At 40.6% G+C, this 21582-nt stretch overlaps 1 protein-coding gene across 5 annotated transcripts in view; it reads right to left on the bottom strand.

Moving 5' to 3' along the window:
* The window catches only part of mark4b (MAP/microtubule affinity-regulating kinase 4b), a 36745-nt gene extending 15790 nt beyond the window's left edge, over window positions 1-20955 (bottom strand). For 2 of the 5 annotated variants that reach the window (XM_026328966.1, XM_026328974.1), the window contains exons 1-8: window positions 20716-20953; window positions 15220-15417; window positions 14103-14156; window positions 3171-3219; window positions 2963-3028; window positions 1359-1429; window positions 846-902; window positions 283-519 (exon numbers count right to left, since the gene is read on the bottom strand). In XM_026328966.1, coding sequence (XP_026184751.1) covers window positions 283-519; window positions 846-902; window positions 1359-1429; window positions 2963-3028; window positions 3171-3219; window positions 14103-14156; window positions 15220-15417; window positions 20716-20769 — 786 coding nt within the window. In that variant the 5' untranslated portion in view covers window positions 20770-20953. Of the gene's footprint in view, window positions 1-282; window positions 520-845; window positions 903-1358; window positions 1430-2962; window positions 3029-3170; window positions 3220-14102; window positions 14157-15219; window positions 15418-20715 lie in introns of all 5 variants that reach the window. The other 3 variants (XM_026328943.2, XM_026328950.2, XM_026328959.2) reach the window with 2 other exon arrangements.
* Between the last annotated feature and the right edge of the window lie 627 nt (window positions 20956-21582).

The following is a 21582-nucleotide window of genomic DNA, read 5'->3' as shown; positions in this document are numbered from 1 at the left end:
GATATCAATTTTAAACATGTTGCCGAGCCCTGAAAGGAAACAAATAAAAACCAGTTTTCACTGAGGTGGAAATTTGACGGCTACAGCAAAAACTGAAAAGGCACAGGCAGGTGACTGCATCTAAACATAATAATAATTATTATTATCTGTATGGTTATTACTGTTCTTACCTAAAACAAGTTATAGTCTAAGAAAAGAAAAACAAACCGAGATAAGGCTTTGTTTATTTCACTTGTGTCCTTGCACCCAATTTTGTTTGTATTAGCCCTCAGTCATTTTTACCTTTAGGTTCTGTCCATCAAAGGGCAAGGACCCACTGACCAGTGTGTACAAGATGACACCCAGACTCCAGATGTCCACCTCTGGACCATCATACTTCTTCCCTTGGAACAGTTCTGGGGCGGCATAGGGAGGAGAGCCACAGAACGTGTCCAGTTTACTGCCCGCAGTGAACTCGTTACTGAAGCCAAAATCTGCTATTTTTATGTTGGAGTCGGCGTCTAGTAGCAGGTTCTCTGCCTGCAGGACACAATATGGTCAGAAAAGCAAACAGGTAGTTATAATAGTATATTGTTGTAATATAGCTTGGAGTAATTGTTTGTATATTTTTATGTGTTTTGTATATTTCATGTGTTTTCCATGTGTGTAGCAGTTGGTGTTTGACTGAAATGTTGCTGTTTGAAGATCATTTAAGTTGCTGTAATGTCGAAACATCAGCTATAAGATAAATGTTTTCATCAATAATGTGTAAAATGAATATATACAGTCAGACATTAACAGTTTTTGGTCATCTAAAGAAGGTTTATGGACCCTTTTCATTCTTTCTGTTAGCACTGTGTGATCACCTTCAAGTCTCTGTGAACAATGTTCTTCTGATGACAGTAGTGCACCGCTGAGACAATCTGAGAAGAGACAAAAAAAAGTTATGAAACAGGAGAAGATGATTTTGATGTAAATGGGAGGTAAACTTGCTCCATTCACAGAGTCAGGCCCTCTCTAACCATCAGCATAATGCAACAATATGACTCAAATGCTGCTCAATCACACCTACTAGCTGTTTTCTTTGGTCTGAATCAGAACGGAAAATGTTACTGTATTTCCCCTTTGGTCTGACTTAAGTTTGCAATGCCCAGTTACGAGCAATGCAGGGAATATAAAAATGAATTCCCTCAAAGCATAATGGATTTGATTTATTTGTCCTGTTCTCAGACTTTATTTTATTTGTCTCTGACCTTACACACAAAGATTTTGTTTCCGTTGATTTAACCTGACAAAATTAGACTCTTACCCAGGCTACTAGTCTGGCTCACAGTGCAGCTGAACAGGGACAATCAGGATCACATGGGGGTGTTACTGACCTGTCTGAATTTGGCTCTTGCCTCTTTCTCCTTCATTCTGCCGTGAGCCACGAGGTAGTCGAACACTTCGCCTGGAAGGAAGACAGATTATGAAGACGAACTGTAATTCATCAAAGTAGTTCTGTGAAGAATTACATGCTTCCCTTCCAAATATATAAGCATATAACAACTAGGCTGCTCATCTTAACAGATCTGATGCGTGTTCTTTCAGTATACACCAAAGCACAGCATGATGTCTCTGCTGTCAAATGCCCATTTCCAGAACATTTAACTCCCTCCAGCACTAACACATTGCAATAGATATTTAGGCATTTTGCATCTGTAGATTCCTGTGAAAAGTCATTCTGTAGCATGGCAACAAGGCCTATCATCCAGCCAGAGTCATAAAGAAGTATTTTCAGTGACAAGATGAATGAGGAGTCCTGAAACAGATTGTGTGGCTCCCACAGAGACCTGATCTTGATATTATGGAGTCAGACTGGGATTACATGAAGAGTAGAAGACACTGAGACAGCCTAAATCCACAGAAAATCTGTCAAATGCTTTAATATGCTACGAATATTTAGTCCCTTAATATGTGGTGATATGTGTGTGTGTGTGTGTGTGTGTGTGTGTATGCACCCAACATTTAACCCTAGAGGCCGTAACAGTCAGACAGATCGAGGTTGAGCTGATCTGTTGCCTCCTTATTAGGTATTGCAAGTAAGAGACACACACCTTCCTCTTTGACAAAGCATATAGTTAGGGCTGGCTTCAGGCAACCCTGAACCATCCCTTAGTTAGTTATGCTGCTATAAGCCTAGACTGCCCGAGGACCATCGGTGCACTGAGCTCCCCCCCCCCCCCCCCCCCCCTTCTCTCCCACCTCATGTATATTCCACCATTGAATGTTACTAACCTTGTGCTCTCTCTCTCCCCTAGTTTGTGCTCTTTCCCTCCCTCTCTCTCTCTCTCTCTCTCTCTCTGTACCTTCTGCAGGTGTCCCTGGTCCTGGAGCTGTTTATCGCTGATGTGCAGTTACTGGCCCCACCAACTTGCAGTGTCTATTTGTTGTTTATTTTTGCTGTTCTTTTCTCTCTGCTCTATCCACTCACCCCAACCGGTCGAGGCAGATGGCCGCCCAAACTGAGCCCGGTTCTGCTGGAGGTTTTTTTCTTCCGTTAAAGGGAGTTTTTTCCTCTCCACTGTCGCCAAGTGCTGCTCATAAGGGAATTGTTGGGTTTTTAGTTTTAGTTTTTGTAAAGTGCCTTGAAATGATTTGTATTGTGATTTGGCGCTATACAAATAAAATTGAATTGAATTGAATTGAACAACATACAGAGCAGCAGAGAGAGATTAGGGGATCATGAGGAGAGTGGAAAGGAAAACAGAGAAGTCACAAAAAATAGAAAGTGCATGGGAAAGCAATTTGACTCTGCCTTTTTCAAAGAGGCAGAACTGAGCTCTCATTAAGGAAAAGTGAGACAGAAGTAATGAACTCCATAGCTTTACTCTAAATAAATGAATTCATTAGTTGAACTGTATAGTTCAGCCAAGATAATGAATCTACCTGGCACCATTCAGTACTTGGCATTGATGATGAGTGAGGTAGGGATGTCACTCACCTCCACTGGCGTACTCCATAATCAGGTAAAGAGTCTTGTCTGTCTCAATCACCTCAAACAGCTGCACTGTAACACACATAGGAAGAGATGTTAGCACAAAGGCCAGCAGGGAAACACAGACAGACACAGACACAGACACAGACACAGACACAGACACAGACACAGACACAGACACAGACACAGGATAATTCTTTGGACTGTAACTCACCTATGTTGGGATGGTTGAGACTTTTCATGATGCGTACCTCTCGAACCAACTGTAAAAATATTGAAGAAGAGAGTGAATTGTCAGACTCCAGGTCTACACAGAAGATTTTACAGAGAAGCTGCTTCACATTTAGAAAAGTACAATATAAAAAGTCAAAGGTAAAAGAAAAATAACAAGCTAATTTGCTGTTTGGTTTGAACTGAAAAGTTACTTTATTACTTTACGATGTGTATCCAACTTCAGCAATATGGACAAAAAAGAAAAGGACTGGATATGCACAATTATTGCAGCCTGTCATCAGTATATTCAATCAAATCAAATAGCTAAACCTGTTTCCTCTTTCAAAGCCAGAACAAAATCTTATAATGAGAACAACTGCATAAATAAAACTAGGTTGTATAGACACCTTCCCTATCATCCATCCTATCCCTCCACATACACACACATTCTCCCTCACACTCATCTTTCCGACCACCTCCAGACTGAGGGCCACCCGAGGGAGTGTCTGAGTGGTGCTAGGCTGACAGCAGGGGCCTCCTCCCCTGGGTGCGCTCTCCCTCTGCCACCCCCACCTCATCTATCACTGAGCTCTAGACTGCTGCCTCATTCTGCTCCTCTGATGCTGACTCTCTTTCTAATTTGTCTGTGAACTCAACTTTAAAAGATTACACAGGGAAAGCACCGCGACTTGAGCATGCTGTCATCAGGTCTTTCAGAGGTTTAATACCAGAATAAACGTGTCAGTTCACCACAGAAATGAATACAAATCTGAGAATTCACAAGCAAAATCTCAAGTCAGTTTGCAGATGACCTTTGATATTGGGTTCAAAGATAACATACTAATTAAAAGGTTTGGGTTTTAGTTGATTTACTGCATGTTTTTAAGGCTCTGCACAGAAGGTCAGCGGAGTACGCAACAAAAGTAACCAATCCATTTATCCACCATCAGTTGTTTTGATGTGATTATTGGTGATTTTATTAGTGAGACTTTCAGAACCAGAAGGGGAACTATGACTTAAGTGGATAAAGACAAAAAACAAAGGAGGGAACGACAAGACCACTGAGAAAGTATGAACACATGAAATAAACACAGTGTGATGTAAAAATAACATAAATTGGTGTTTGGTTGCAGTGTTGGTGTCATCCTTGCTCTGTAAACTGCTGCGGCAAACTTGCTTTAATAAGAATAAATTGCACGAGAAGTGAAAGCACAGAAAAAATAAGGGGCTGAGAGGAGAGTCAGCAAAAAGAGCAAGAATACAAAAGCAGGAATGCACTGATGGCTCCATTCTTGTTGCTGCCCGGGGAAACACACTCCCTCGTTACCATGCTCTGTCGCTGTTAGTGTAATATAAAAGCCAGTTCCCATCTTTCATGTCTTATGGTTACATTTCAATACTGGTAGACCACAGTCACATCTCAGTATTCTTCTGCAGCTGAGTGGCAAGCATTACCTTTTCCAAAGTAAAGACTTTCTTTTTGGTTTGGCTTTAGTGATTTCACACTGATTAGTGGGTTAAGAGGAACTAACATACTGTGTTTATAATTTGAAAAATCTGATTGATTTATGGCCTTAAATCAGTGGTCATTAGAAAAACTGACCCAAAAATAAACTATAAACAATAAACTTACAAACAAAAATGTGAGCAAACTGGTGTGTTTTCCACTGTATTATATACCTATAAGCACCATGTCAAAACAAAATCTAACTTTCTTTGGTTCAAGGAAATGCTTTATTTGAGTGAAGTAACAACAGATCAACAATGACGCAACCTCAGAGTCGCCCCAAGCAATGTGTGTATGTCCGTGTGTGTGTGTTTTCACAGATCACAGATTCCTGGTATGTAATTAACCCTGAGAAAAAAGACCAGTTTAGTTCACCTACGTAGACAGATCCTAACAAAACACTGACCTAGCCACAGTGTACAGACAGTTTCTTATCTTGGTGCAAGATAAAAAACCTGACTACCACTAAAAACATCCAAATGACAAGAACTGGGATATACTATTTATTTGTAAGTGTTTAATTATTATGTAATAGCCAGTTTTGATTCTCAGGAAAAGCTGAAAAAAAAACTCTCTGGTGTAAGACCTGCCACTTATTTTGCCTGTATGATGCATTATATATATTTGGACTGTTAAAAACAGATTAATCAAGGCATTTAGAGACCCTGCCGTGGGCTGTGGACTTAAAAAATGCAAATAATTATCACTTGCATCCATAAACTGATTTCAGTTAATGTTTTGGAAACAAACTCCTCAAAGGAAAAGGCAGATGTGCACAGCTGCAGCCATTTGGTATCTTGTCTGTTATTTTTAAAACCCTGATGTGAATTCATGAGAAGAAGAGCGTTGTTGTGTTGGACAAACACTTACACATAACAACCACCGGGAACATTTTCTGGCTGGTAATTTATTAAACACATTAGTTTCTCTTCTCCTCCGTCAGGTTTTTTTAAATTTTTTAATTTTTTTTTTTTACAAAGTGCTTTAAAAATAGGAAGCTGCCTTGACATAAAAACGCATACACAAGTCCACTGGGAATGTGTGTAATTGAATTAAGTGCATTGTGCATCAGCTGTTCATCTGCTTTAAGAAGAATTATCGGCTAAGCCTCTCCTCCCTCACCTCTTTCTTTCTCTTGCCCTCTCACCTCTTCTCTCCCACACTCATTCATCTCTTTCTCATGTTTTCTCTCTCTCACTTTTTCCACCTACTTGGTCCACTAACCGAGAAATCTGTGACTACTGCGATATGAAAGTATAACACACACAAACTGGGTACTTGAACCACAAACCACAGCAGCTGGCCAGGAAACTGCTGAGTCACTGCTATTGATCAACAGTCCAATCAATTTAATGCTCTTACTGCTGTAAAGTTCGTGTCATACTTTTAATGCATTCAGAGCCTTTGGTAGACAAACACAAATCATCTCCTGTATAATAAAAAATGGAACATTTTTAAATGCAGGATTTGTCTAGAAAACCAACGTCACTTTGTGGCATTTCGTTTTTCACCATCAAATCACTTTCTGGTTCTCTCCTGTGGTGTTGGTTCAGTGTCACCCTTGCCATGCCAAGCCAGGTACTAATCCCTGGGCCTGATTTTTCTGCTCCACAAAGGTGGAGTGGGACGTAATGGACCACCAAGACCACCAAGCTGCAGGCACATACACAAGGTCTACAGACACCCAGCTGGTGTACTTTGTCATCCTCGTATCACTAAATATCCTAGAAAACACTGTGTCGTGATATCTGAATGATGTTTTTTCCAGCATCCTTTATTTTTTTCTTCCTGTCCTCTTATCTCTTCCTTCCTCTCTTCCCTTCTTTTAGGCAGCAATTATCAACTCCTGAGTTTTTAGTCCTCTCTCTCTCTCCACACCATTAAACAACTAAGTCACAGCTCTCAATGGTTTTCTACAGGGATTTAAACAAACGTAATGACCGACTGACAGCAGTGCTCAAGGGTTTGATCATGTGCCTACCAGTCTGTCGACCTTTGACCTGTTTATCCAGGACATGTATCTGGGCTGTTCCTCCTCTTTGCACGCACACACACAAACAGAGAGAAGCATGAAGAAAACAAAGATGTTGAAACTGAGAAATGAGGAACTGATGCTGATGCCGGTATAATTAAATGACCAGCCCCTTCAGATCTCTTCTACATGACAAAGTGTAGCACACCACTTTACACAATACAAAACACACTTCCTCTTATCAGCTGCAGCCAACCATGAGACCAGAGAAATTCTGAGAAACAAGGAGGAGAGTGAGAGACAGACTGAATGGTCGACTGAGAGGGACGAACGAACACACAGGCCTCTCTCTCTACTCCCACACTACAGTACCTCTTGTGAATAACCCTCTGTTTGTGTGTATGTGGCTGCGTGAGTGTCTGTAAACTCTGAATGAGACAGTCCTCCTCTCAGTGCATCATCGAGCAATATACATGATGGTAAGTCCTTCTGATAAAAACATTCCTGACATGGTGCCCTTGAGCAAGGTACAGCTCATTTCAACGAAACACGGGAGGTAATTCTTTGTGCGTTATGGTAGAAAGGTTACTATAGCTGCTAACTGTTGTTCCACTATGAATAAACAGGTCATGCTAAACTGGTAGCCTGGACTTCCCAAGAAAACCATAATAATTGAGACTGGTAAGTTTGGTCTGTTACATGGGTCTAATGGTGGGAGAGACTGTGGAAGCTGAAGACAACAGTAATATAAAAGGTTTATATATGTTTTTTTTATTTTTTATTTGCCAGTAATTCTGGAAAACAATTTCTGCTCAACTTGATAGTCATAAAATGCACTAAAGAGTAACAGCATCTAAAAATAAATGCATGGCAGTATTCCTCTTTTCAGCACCCTCCTAATGTCACCAAGAAAACCAAAAGTTGTAAACACGATACTGTGTCTTAAACTAAAGCATGAAAGGGAGTGATAATGTGCCAGTGGTGCTATTGACAGGTAAACTCTAACAGTGAATTACAAATCTGCTCGTATGTCAAAACACAAAAGAACACTTTAGTTAGAACACATTTAATATTTAAGAAACCCAAGCAACAATTTCTAATAGAATAAAGTCTCAAAACTGCCTTTGACCAATTATATCTTGAGCATTAAGCAACGGACAGGTCCAACTTTTATGTTTATCATCACAGAGATTTAATAATAAGCCCACTGAGCATAAATGAACAGCTTGAGAGTAAAATAATTTTTCTGGTTAATATCTCATCACAAAATCTAGCCAGCCAAACGCTTGAGCAATATGAAAAATGGAATAGATAAGGAAACCTTCTACTTCTGCCATTCACACATCCAAGACGGAGGTTTGGAGACACTAATGAGCAACATGACTCAAGGACTCTGCTAATTTGCTTGTTGCTGGTGATGATTTGAATAGACTTTTGACCCCGTTTGTCCTTTTGTTGCTGGAGCACTGCCCTACATTGCTCCTAAAAAATGCTTAATGAACATCTCCTACCAATCCCTTCATTCCCTTAATGTACAGCAGTAACTGAAGATGCTATCAAGAGTAATAACAAAAAAGATATTTGTGTTGTTGAAAGGAGCTGAGTCAGTGCAGGAGTTTAATTCTGGCCTCATTTTGCTGGCAGTTTGACCCATTTCATAAGAAGCCTGACTCAGCTTGATTAAATAAGGAAAATTAAATATAGTGTTATAGATGTTGGCTAAACATGGTGCAGTAAGAAGAGACAAGGTATGACATGTCTCTTCCTCTACTGATCTTTTCCTCTTACTTCAAAGATTTCAAAGATGTGGGAAAACCTGCTCTCAGTCTGTCCACCCTCTCTTCCCTTTATTGTCTAATTGTTCCCTTTACACTGTGGCACAATAAAAACAACACATACAGCAGTCACAATATAATTATGTTCCGACGCCCACACACAGACTGTATGCTGCATACAGCAGCAATGCAGATAATGGTGTTACACGTGGATACAAAGGAAGAGCAGAGACCGTGTCAGGCTGTGACACGTGTGTGTGTGTGTGTCATTGACCACACACACACACTCACACACATATACACACTCTGTCTGTCCTCTTCTGTTCTGCTCTGTATCTTGTCTTTCTTAGAGTCCCTGATCCTGTACCCTCATCACCCTCCTTTTACTTAGCTGCCCCTTTTGCTTGCCTGTCTGGAACTGGGCTCCTGGCTGAGGGAGGCTGGGAGAGGGACAAAACACACTCCAGAGCAGTAGGCCCTGGCCCAGACACTGTCCTGCATGCACACACATATATTTGACTTTTGCACAAATAAACAGCATCAAATGACTGCCTACCAAATTCTCCTGATCTTAAAGTAACATCAGGCTTTTTATGGTGTCCTGCACAACCTGGTACAGATTCCTGAATTTCCCACTGGAGATTAATAGCATTTATCTTATCTCATTATCCAACAACACTCAAAAAGTGCACAGATTAATTTTTCCATCAAAATCATCTCTAGAACTGCCTTTCACCTGAGCAACATTTCCAAAATTAGGACCATCCTGTCTCAAAATGATGCAGAAAAACTAGTCCATGCATTTGTTACCTCAAGGATAGATTACTGTAACTCATTACTATCTGGATGTCCCAGTATCTACATTAAAAGCCTCCAGTTAATCCAGAATGCTGCAGCCAGAGTCCTGACAGGAACTAGCAAGAGAGATCATATTTCTCCTATATTAGCTTCTCTTTATTGGCTCCCTGTAAAATATAGAATAGAATTTAAAATCCTTCTTCTCACATACAAATCCCTTCATAATCAAGCTCCTTCATACCTTAAAGACCTCATAGTACCATATTATCCCAATAGACCACTTCGCTCTCAGAGTGCAGGTCTACTTGTGGTTCCCAGAGTTTCCAAAAACAGACTGGGAGGCAGAGCCTTTAGCTATCAAGCTCCTCTCCTGTGGAACCAGCTCCCAGCCTGGGTTCAGGAGGCAGACACTCTCTGTACTTTTAAGGCTAGACTTAAAACCTTCCTCTTTGACAAAGCGTATAGTTAGGACTGGCTTCAGGTAACCCTGAACCATCCCTTAGTTATGCTGCTATAGGCCTAGACTGCCCGGGACCATCAGTGCACTGAGCTCCCCTACCCTAACCCCCCCCTTCCCTTCCCCTCCCCTCCTCTCCTCCCCCCTCACATGTATATTCCACCATTGAATGTCACTAACCTTGTGCTCTCTCTCTCCCCTAGTTTGTGCTCTCTCCCTCTCTCTCTCTCTCTCTCTCTCTCTCTCTGTACCTTCTGCAGGTGTCCCTGGTCCTGGTCCTGTATATCGCTGATGTGCAGTTACTGGTCCCACCAACCTGCAGTGTCTATTTGTTGTTTATTGTTGCTGTTCTTTTCTCTCTCCTCTATCCACTCACCCCAATCAGTCGAGGCAGATGGCCGCCCAAACTGAGCCTGGTTCTGCTGGAGGTTTTTTCCTCAGTTAAAGGGAGTTTTTCCTCTCCACTGTCACCAAGTGCTGCTCATAAGGGAATTGTTGGGTTTTCTTTGTTTTTGTAAAGTGCCTTGAGATGATTTGTATACTGATTTGGCGCTATACAAATAAAACTGAATTGAATTATTATTTCAAAACATCTAAATTTGCATTTAAGACTATAATTGTTTTCTTCACCTTACCATATAAATGGTTTCCAGCATAAGTAATATAGTTGATCTGTATTTGCTTTGTTTGTCGTGTTATTTCAAGGTCAGATGCATCAGAAAACCTATTGCACTGCAGCAGAACAGCACCTGAGTGAAGCAGTGAGTTTGCACAAGTACTGGCTCTTCTCTAGAAACTCAAAATTCAGTCTCTACATCCATTAAAGTGTTTTAAGACGCACACTCCGGTGCTCCAAATGGCAGCGACTACAGATGTGATTACAGTAGCACTGCTACTGCAACATAACGCCTGGGGAGCAAGGAGAGAAAAATGGAACACAGAGCTAGAGCAAAAAGCACAAAATAAAGAGTTGATGAAGAGGAAATAAAAAGTGCAAAGAGAGATGTAGGAAGAGTGAGAAATGGGGCATAAAACTACAGTTCAGAGAAGAATTAGAGAGAATACAGTCTGAGGCATAACTGTGGAGAGCAGGATGGAGAGGAAGGAGAGCTTCTGTGCAGAAAATCAGAGCTGATAGGAGCTACTGTGTGTTTCTATTTCAACTGTGAATGCTACCTCTTTTTAATATTAATGCAGTAAAAATGAAAATGCTAATTATATACATTTCTATTAGATACACTAAGCACAAAAGTCAATGTGCCATGAAAGACAAAGGACCTTTTAATGTTGTTCAAAACTCTTCAGAGTTAGCTAATGCACATTTCACGTTTCATCCAAAGCTGAAGACACAGACACATATATTGACAGCAGGTACATGGCCTGCTGGTCCAGTAGTTTGAAGACATTTAATCTGCATAAACATTTAGATTTTTTTGCTTTCAGAAAAACGTTCAAAAAATAGCTTTGAGTGACCATCCATTCATTATCTATACCCGCTTAATCCTAATCAGGGTCCCAGGGATCTGCTGGAGCCTATCCCAGCTCTCTTTGGGTGAAAGGCAGGGGTACACCCTGGACAGGTCACCAGTCCATCACAGTAATTAAAAGATGTAATAAACTATTTCTTCACATGCATTCAACTATACTTATAAGAGAGGAGCAGTGAGAGAGACAGACAGTATGTGACAGACGGACATAGAAAGGGACCCTGTATCACCTGGCTACACATGTAATCCCCTACACTAACTATAATAATGCTGACAGGACAGAATGCAGCACTGACACAGCTGTACTCTGCAGCAAAGGACCAGCAGCACACCCCAAACAGCATATATACACATAAACAGAGGTCTCTATCAGTTACTACCCAAAAAAAAAAAAGCATATTTATGGCAAGATTTAAGTCTGTTTGTCAGTAAACACACATAATCTGCCTTAAAATGTGTTAACAGCAAAAATAAAAATAAAAAGTTTAGATTTGTAATATAAGGTTCTTCATAGTGATCAGTCTAAGTCATGTGATTAGTCAGATGTTGGAAATTTACTAGGCAGGTGCAGTACTGCAGATTCTGTTTATACTTAAACACCTTTTGGGGCTTTTTATTCAGTTCTGTTATGTCTACCAAGTTCAGGGTTGGGTTTTAGTAGCACTTTGTTTGCTCCGACACCACAGTGAACTAAAACTGTTCTTGTTCTGTATAATTATGCTTTAAAATAGTTGTATTAAGGTTAGAAATTGTTTAAATGTCACGTTCCAGCCGTTATCTGTTATTTGCACCAGAACAAAGTTTAAGTGCAGTGACAAAAACACAGAAGCTGTTTAAAAGACGTAGGACCGGATCATAATGAATATTGGATGTTACTATGTGAAAGTTCCTGAGACATAAACATGGATTCTTTTGAAGGGACTGGAGGGTCAACTCAGGAACTTTCACATATTAACATCCATCCATCCATATTAACATCCAGTCCCTTGACTAGACAACTGTAAAGCTGGATTAGAAAGAGAAGAGCAGAATGTGAGAAACAAAACGTTTTGTCATCTTTATTAAAAAGATATATATCGTGATAACAGGCTATGTTAATAGTCTGAATGATAAACCTGTAGTCCTGGGCAGTATCTAGGCCAGGTGGGCCAACTATCACACAGAGACAGACAACATCAATAACACAACTCTGGTTAATCAATAGAGTCGAGACCCAGCTGGGACTGGTTAGCTAAGCAGCTGAGTATTTATCAGTACACTAAGGGTGTGTGGTGCAGTTTCAGCCTATTTGATGTGGGTGTACTTGTTGCAGTGAACATGCTGATAAAGAAACGCTGAACAAAGACTGACTTGTGTGAAGTGTGAGACGTACGTGTACAACACAAACTACACATGACTAAAACTACCTAAGTGACAAAGAGCAAAGACAACATGAAAAAATTCTAAAAAACTACTACAGTAAAAGCCTTCAAAGGTCCTGATTTTAATAAAAAAATGAACAGCTGTTTTGATAATGGACAAGAAAATGCTAAATATTCATTGGCTTATCTGCATATCTTTGTTTTATATGACTATAAACTCAGCTGGACAGTATGACAAGGGAATCAGTGAAGATGAAGATGAGATTTGATGAAGATACATAAGATCTGATGATGCACTATATTAGGTCTAGTCACTAAATGAAGATCAGGAAATGAGGCTAAAAGCTCTGATGCTAAGTAAGTGAACTGCTGTGGTTTATATACTGACCTCAAATATTATTCCTGAAGGCCATGAATGAACATCTATAGTCATAGGTGATCAATCAATAATGTTTCATGTTCAGTCAGAGATGCTGTGACACTGAAGCTACGACAATATGCTCAGGTAGGAGATAATCTGTTAATCTGTAATAATAGCATTAAGAAAAAACAACACCAAAAAAGCACCACAAGGTCTTCCATGTGAAGAAATATGAAGGTTTTATTACAGGCTGCATGGCCACCAGTATTTCAATAGAGGTGAATATTACACCAGCAAAGCCAGATGAGAAAACATTGAACTTTAACTGGAAAGGGCACGCAGGCAGGAGGTTACCTTGTTCACTCAGTTTTGTTTCATTAGATCGCTCTCAATAAACACATGCATCACACATAACCCACATACAGACACAAGAGAGCTTAATCTCATTAGGCTCATGAATGCTTTGCATGTATTTAATATGTAACTGTAGATGTCACTAGACAGATGCACAGTGACGTACATTACTCTAACCCATTAACCTAGTTTGGTGCCGTGGCTGAGTGGATAAGTGATGGTTACAGTATACTGACTCTTAGTGCTGCACCAGACTCTTGGACTGTCTGTATGAAGCTATATCAAGTTTACAAAAGATTTAAATCATCCCTCAAACTGAACAGACAAGCTCTTTATTAAACAGTAGTGCAAAAAGCTGAAGTTGAACAGAGACACTTCCACTGCACTGACTTCTGCACAATCAACACTTTTGTTTCAAAACTTAACAAATCCTCTGTGAACTGAACTGTGCCGTATTTTCTGAACCTGCACCCACTAACAGTTTCCATAGCTCTAAGTTTCAGATACAGTAGCAACCAACATGACAAAGTTCACACATCTGCATCTAACCTGAGTTAGAACCTAAAACAACACATGTAGATGTTGTCACTGTGCACAGTGACACATGCAAAGTGAAACCAGAATGAATCCCTGAAGTAAGAGGACAGGGGGTCATATTCACACAGATCATACAGAGTTTAAATAACTTGGGTAGTAAGGATGAGACAGAGTGTAAAACAGAAGAAAATATGATACCTAATCTTACTTTTATAAAATGTGAACAAAACAGCAGGAAGTTTATTTATGCTTAAAGAAAATCAGGGGACTGACTTATGAGTTTGATGCACCTCAGCTGAAAAAGGATGTTATAGGACCACTCACCTTCTGGAGGCTGGTAGGGTTGAGCTGTGTTTTATCGATGATCTTTATTGCAACCTGGGAGGAAACAACAGAAAAAGAAACTGACAAAAACAATCTAAAAGATTGCTTATTTGTCGCAACAAATACTTTCTGGCAACAAATAAATAGTAACAAGTTTAAAAAAGGTAGCATTTATTCCAGTGCTGATACATGGGCACTACAAAGGATTAGTGTTTCAATTCATGAGCTGATAAATCAAATATTAGATGCCAAGGTGATTTCCTCATGTTTCATGTTGTCTAACAGTCTAAATCTAAAACATAATCATAAAATAATTAAAAACAAATAGCAGCAAATCTTCTGAACTGTGGAGTTGAAATTTAAAACAGACTTTAAATGACTCATTTATCAAAATCAATAGTCATTCCAGCTCTAGACGTCTTTCTTATGAAACACTGCGGTTTCCAAACTGCACAGGGCTGTCTCTTTTTCAGGGTGGTAGCTGTGGAGCTGAGTCATACAATTCATGCATTAAAATAAAACGCATTTTTAACATTAGCAGTGTTTTGGAGCATGTAAAGAACATAAAAGCTGAAATCCACTAAACCATCTAACTAGGCTTCAAAAGAGGCTTAAAAACATGTGCTGACCTGGTCAGACTGTGTCCAACAGTACCAGTATAATGACTGTCTTCTGATTTATGGGTCTGGAACTCAACAGCTCTCACATGATCGAGTTTCTGGCTTAAACATGCAGTTTATGCTCAGTGTAATGGAGTTATGGAGTCAACTATTGTAGGTCAGGGTTTTATGAGAAGAAAGACTAACGTGTATTTAAACACACATACTACCACACAAATTTTAAACATGACTCTTCAAGGGTTTAAGGCCTTGACTGTGCGGTGAGATGAAAACTCATAGAAAAAGCTCACAGAAGGTGCACTGAACTCCATCAGTGGGCTGGGTTCACTTCTGTTCTGACTCCCAGTCTCTGATGTGTACTCAGGAGTCTGCTTCAACTCGTCAGCTCTTTTCCTTCAGCCTCATCATTGCCAACATGCGTGGCTTACTGACACATGCCTCCAGTCATGCAGTTCTGCAGTACACTCTCTCCTAACTTCCTGTTCTTTTAAACTCACCTCTCTGCCGGTCAATATGTGTCTTGCCAGTTTGACCTTGGCAAAGTTGCCCTTTCCGATGGTTTTGAGCAGCCGATAGTTTCCGATGTGCGGCTGCTCGTCTGAACACAAAGCGATGGAGTTACGACATCGGGCACCGAGTGAGCGGCTTGACCAGCCAGTACCCTTCTCCGAGCGGCTGGCAGACAGGGAGGCATGCTGAGGAGAGAGTGAGCAAGAGAGAGGAACTGTCAGTGTGACCAAACACTGTGCATGTCATTTTGAACTACGGAGCACTGCTGTGGCCATTCATACTGTAAATGTATTATTAAGTTAAATTAAGGTTATTCTGAAACAAAGCTGGATTGTATGAACTGTTACTATTATGCTTGGAAAGCTGACTGCTCAAAAAATATCAATAGACAAACACATCTGCATCTGTTTTTTGATAATAGTCAAGCAATGACTGAATTTCATTTAAAAATCCCTGATTGTCAGACAAAAGACATTTGGGAAACAGGCCTTGGTCTCAATGGATTAACTGAAAATAATCAACAGGTTACTGACAAAGGTTAACATATTTATACAGGGTGGGGCTGTACGGTCACCGCTGTTCAACATGTGTTGCTGTGGATGGACATGAGGTGACAACAGATAATTCACACTGCTGTGCCTAATATTTATCATCTCCCAGCCCCTAACTGCTCAATGTACAACAACAGAATAGACTTATGTCCTTAAACTTACATATTTCAACACTCAGCTATACTAAGACAGTAATTTCTCACTTTTTTTTAACTTTTGAATTTTTCCATAAATATCTATAAACTAAGTTACAGTCTGACCATATATGAACCTTTAAGGTCAAGCTAAGTCTGACATGTTGCAACAAAAACATCAAATCCTAATCCGAACAGAAATTTGAAACAGAAACGATTTGCTTTGTATCTGTAGTAGTTGATGACATGAGGAAAAGAGAAACTCTACAGAAGAGGAAGCATCAGAGGCTCACAGTCGTACTTCAGGCCTCACCATCACGAACACAAGCACAAACATTTCCAAAAGAGTGTGAATGCGATCACTTTAAATGTCTCTTTTTAAGTGTTTTTCCATCTTCCACTGCCTTTCAGAAACTAAAACAGAGAAATGACAGCGCTGTGGCAGTTTGTGGTATTTAGGGAAGTACATGAGTGATAAGAGTCGTGTCAGTCATCACCTCGCATCGCTGCACCAGGCGAGAATCAGCCTTCCTCAATAAGGAGACTAATGAAAGCTTACGATATGTTGCACTATTTTAAACAACTCACAGCATTTTACAAGTAGAATTCATGCATGTATTTCATGAGACCTTTTCAAAACAAGACAGACAGAAGTAAAAACACTGCATTACTGCAAACAGAAGACAGTATACTGCTCTCAGAGGAACTCATGACAAGCCCTCAGCACAAGCAACTCTGTTTCTACAGTATGAGAACCACACACACACACACACACACACACAGATCAGAAGGTTGATAAAACCACATCACCTTGAAATGCAGATGATGTGGTGAACTTAGTGGTGAAATCACAAGATCAGAGGATTTTCTAGCACACATGGGAATGTGCATTGGCCTTCAGATCTTTAGGACCAGTATTAGTGACATATCACAGTCATTAATGCTCAAAGGCAGTTTTTAGAGGCAACAGATTTACACTCCAACACACGTGCGCGCGCACACGCACGCACGCACACACACACACACACACACCCACACACACCCACACCCACACCCACACCCACACCCACACACACACACACACACACACACACACACACCAGGTAAAGGAGACACCTGATGATGCAACAACCTGTCTCTTCCTTGGTGGAAACCTTTCTTTAATCAGACCTCCATGTACTTTATCCCTCCACCTGTTCAAATATGTTCTCCTCCCTCCCATACAGTCATTCATTCGCCAAGGAGACATCTATTTGGTTGTCAGCACCATCAGTGTCCTGGCTGCTTTCCCAGCATGCTTTAAGACTCAAGAGGGATGAATCACTCTTTTCCTTTATCTTTCTTCATATTCCCTCACCCTTTTTTTCAGCCTTCATTCTTAAATCTTTCTCTAGCTGAAGGTCTATTTCTTGTCCCATACAAAATTGGACAGAAAGTCAGAAAAGTGCTATTATTTGGAAAGAGAAGAAAAAGGGAAGGGTCTACCTCACTCACTATGCATGCATATATTAACAGCACAGTTGAAACTAACTCATCTACCACTGAGGGTAAAATCTTGGTGACGACAAAGCTGAAGCTGAAAAACTCCAGTGCAGCAGTGAGACGATGAGGTAACTACTGAAGCAGCATTCAATAGGTTTGGAAGGAAACGCTCAATTAAAAGTCAAGTTCTCCATTAGGTCGAAGTGATTACATAAGCGTGATGAGACCCTGACCATCCACCACAATCTGTTCATTTTCCAATTTATTCAGCCACCTTTACTTTCACTCCCTCTTCACCCCTCCCCCAGTTATTCTCCTGTGGCTCAACCCATCCCCCAGTTTTCCTCCTGTCCCACTGCTCTCCTCTCCATGCATGGACCCGCCTTCTCTTTTGTCTCGCACCAATATCTTCATTTTCAGCAACCTCACATCAATTTGAGCTTCATGCCGCCTTGCATCACCCCTCCTCCCATCTCCCTTCCCCCAGTCCCACACAGTCTTTCCGAGGAAAGCACTCCATCGACGCACCCACTCCTTCTGATTACCACACACTTTGATTCAAGAGTACGCCTCTGTGTGAGTGTGTACGTGTGGGGCTGCTGAGGTGTCATGGGGTCTCTGCTACCAGCAGACTGTGGTACACAGGGGTATTTGGGTGGGTAGTGGGGCTATGAAAGCCCCCCCCCCCCACCATTATATACGTAGGAAGACGTCTGGTATAGAAGATGGATGTAGTACTGGGTGTTGTGGGCTTTAACTATGTAATTTGCACATTCAGCAAACAAGCTGCACCCTGTCCCTGCCAACTGAAAGAAATCCAATTCTCTGTGCAATGCCCTGCATCTCACAACCTGCTGTGCTGTGCTAAACTCTGCTTTGGGTCAGCTGCTACTGAAGCTCATGGGGAAAAGGGGAGAGTTGTGCATGAGGCTAAAGGCTCTATAATAACCCTAGTGTTGAATTACAGTTGTTTTTAATATTAGTCACCATTTAAGCTGCCTATCGCCCCCATTTTACAAACATCTCTGCTCACATTTCATGTTTCAAGCTGTTATATTAAAGTCCTGTTTGGATTTTAAATTTAAATATCCCCATTAAAGTCATCCTGTCTGCACCATATTCTCCTTCTGATTGTGCAAACAAAATATATTTATACCGTATAATAAATATTTGCAGTTACTAAATCTGAACGAAAAAGAGAAATGTCAGAGTGTGAGTGGAAGCTCAACTTCACATTCGGTGACTTTTATAACAAACCATTAACGACTATGTGCAAATCCATTTATATCAACCCATTATGCAATACTGCCACTAATCTGGCTCTTGTCATTGACTAAACAAAGTCAACAGGCAGTTAATTCTTTGAAATGCTATTGTGACAGATTGACGTCATTGCAACAACAATGCACTGAACATGTGAGTGTGACTGCCTTTTGGCTCTAACATGAAAACAATCAGCCCGTCAACAAAAGCAGCATTACCACCGCTGCATCATATCTTTAACCATGATAAATCTACATTACAAACTCGCCGTGTGACAACGTAAGATTTGCGATTACTTTCTGCACAAATGAAAACAGGAGTAAAAGCTCTGATTGTCAGCCTGTGGTTGCTTTGCACTAAGCCCCTCAGATGACATGTCCGAAGGGTGTTGATGTGCAAACAAAACAAATAATGATTGTGTCTGCCCTTCCACTGTAAACAAGGTAAAACAGGTCAGTCAGATGGTCCTTGAAAGTTTCTTGTTATTCATGTGTTATGAAAATGTTATTCATTTCTTGTTATTATTAAAACTGGAGATAATTTTGACCAGTGGTTGACTGAATGTTATTCTGCAGTCAGACACAGGTGTGTCTGTTTTTCTGTCAAATTGAATTCAAACTCACTCCTTCAGGAGCAGTCACCCCCAGAGGAGTTGAACTCGCTAACATTAGAGGAGATTTTAACCCTCTCTAGTTTTCTTTTCTATTCATCCATTTTACACTTTGTTCCAAGTGGATCTGCAGCGTTCTGGTCCCAACCTATATGTGATCGACTAAAAGTAAAACAGAGATATCCTGAGGCAGAGCTCCAAATCATGAGAAATTATTTTTACCTTTGACAGTCCTGGTATAAAGAGTAAGTGTTAGCTAAAATATGTGCTGGCATGCATGTTTGCATGTCTAGCATACCATCAGCTACAATACAGCAGTTATCTTCCATCTGTGCTGGTCTGTGTGGGTGTGCAGCTGAGTAAAATGCATATAATTTGGATGAATGGAAACTCTCATGAATCTTGTGCTACAGTTCTCCTATGAAAATAGGACTAATTTGACTGAACATGGTCCCACTCATCTTTTGTATTTCAAACATATTTTATAAAGCCACAATAATCTCAATTTGACAGTTTTACATGCTGCTTCGCTGCCATACATGCACATTTTCATGCAACAGGAACATTTGTCATGTCACTAGCATGTCACTATATATATTTTTTAGTTTTTCTAATGTTACTATTGTACAAATAACTGTTTTTTCTGTTATTGGACTCAAGTGTCAGCTCATTGCTTATAATCTAAAAACCAAATGTGATTTTCTGTTTATTCCTTGTTCTGTTATTGTGGTTTGAAATGAAGCTGGAGGAGCGAAAGGAGGCCAGACAACCGCTACGTCAAAACATGCAGCACGATGACCAAAAACTGTTTTCCCAACAAAAGGACCACACCCGGAGGGAGTGCCCTGCTGTAGCCTGGATGCACTGTGGGTCTGCGTGTGTTGATGGGGAGGCATTGAGCAAAGACAGGATGTGTGACGTCGATCCCCAGCAGAGGAATGGCGTAACCATGCCTAGCCTTGAACACACACACACACACACACACACACACACACACACACACACACACACACACACACACACACACACACACACACACACACACACACTGACCCACAGTACCAGTCCAGCTTCCTCTTCCTGTACAGCTGCTGTCACCTCAGACTGGGTTGTCACTGGCCCCTACACACACACATATCTTCTAATCACACATCACAGCAGACACACTGTCTCCACAACATAACAGGGCATGACAAAGAGATAACACTGTACCGTTAAAAATAAAAAGGATGCATTATCCTAGTCGCTCATTTGACTCAATTACGTAACATATTCCTTAATATCATGAGTTCTACACAAATCCCTTTTTCCAGTCTGTGGTAACAGGCTGGACCTCACACCAATATACTGACAAATCAAACCAGTTGACATTATTATTCACAATACTGCTTGACACTTCCTTTACTATTACTACATTTTCCAAAATTAAAACCTTTGGCTTACTTTGGATAGGCATACTGCAGGCATCGTGGTGGACTGGTGTTGCATCTTAAGCATCCACAGTATCCAGTGTTTAAACTGGGACTCCTTGTCTCTTCCTGGTGTGTTGTCGGTCACTCTCTACTAAAAATATCCAAAAAGATCTGACACACGTTTGACATATTTGCTTCATCAACGCAAGCAACTCTTGAAATCTCCGTCATCCATCGGCAGTGTGTGTTAAGAGCAGCGGAAAGTTACTTGAACCTAACCTGCATCATTTCCTGTCCTGCAGACAGAAATGTTGCAGAAGTGTCACATGGTGCATCAGAACAGTCAGCAGCTGCTTCCTGGAAGGACTCACGAGAAAGAGGGAGCTGCCAGAAAGCATGTCAGTGGCTGTGACAAACATGCCGTCTGATCCTGTGGAGCTGATGATAGATCAGCTGCTGAAGCCTCGCTTTGCTTCTAACCATCATATGGTTTGCATTTTTCACAAAGCCCTACAGGCTTCAGTTCACACAACATATGTGTTTTAGGAAAAACAACTGCTAACTCTGTTTTAGCCTCTGTCTCAACACAATGCATTGGTTTGTACCACTAGAAATGCTAATAAAGTAGTTCAACCTAAATACAGAAATTTATTTAAAATATAAACATTTACAATCCATTATTATTCACAGAACCACACAGGGGTTTCAGAAACCCTCAACACATTCAGTCTGACCAATATTACTTTAATATTTCCTACTAACCATCATACAAAGCCAAAACACCCATGTAATAAGGTAACCAAACATCTCAGCAGGGTACCAGAGGAAAAACTGTCTGATTGGTAGTGACCCCAATAATTAGCAGAGAATATTTCTTCATTAATATATTTGTAGTACT

The sequence above is a fragment of the Mastacembelus armatus genome, chromosome 13 (assembly GCF_900324485.2).
Source record: "Mastacembelus armatus chromosome 13, fMasArm1.2, whole genome shotgun sequence".
Classification (NCBI taxonomy): domain Eukaryota; kingdom Metazoa; phylum Chordata; class Actinopteri; order Synbranchiformes; family Mastacembelidae; genus Mastacembelus; species Mastacembelus armatus.
Note: the sequence above shows the minus strand (reverse complement) of the source record. Positions and strands in the feature narration are given on the sequence as shown.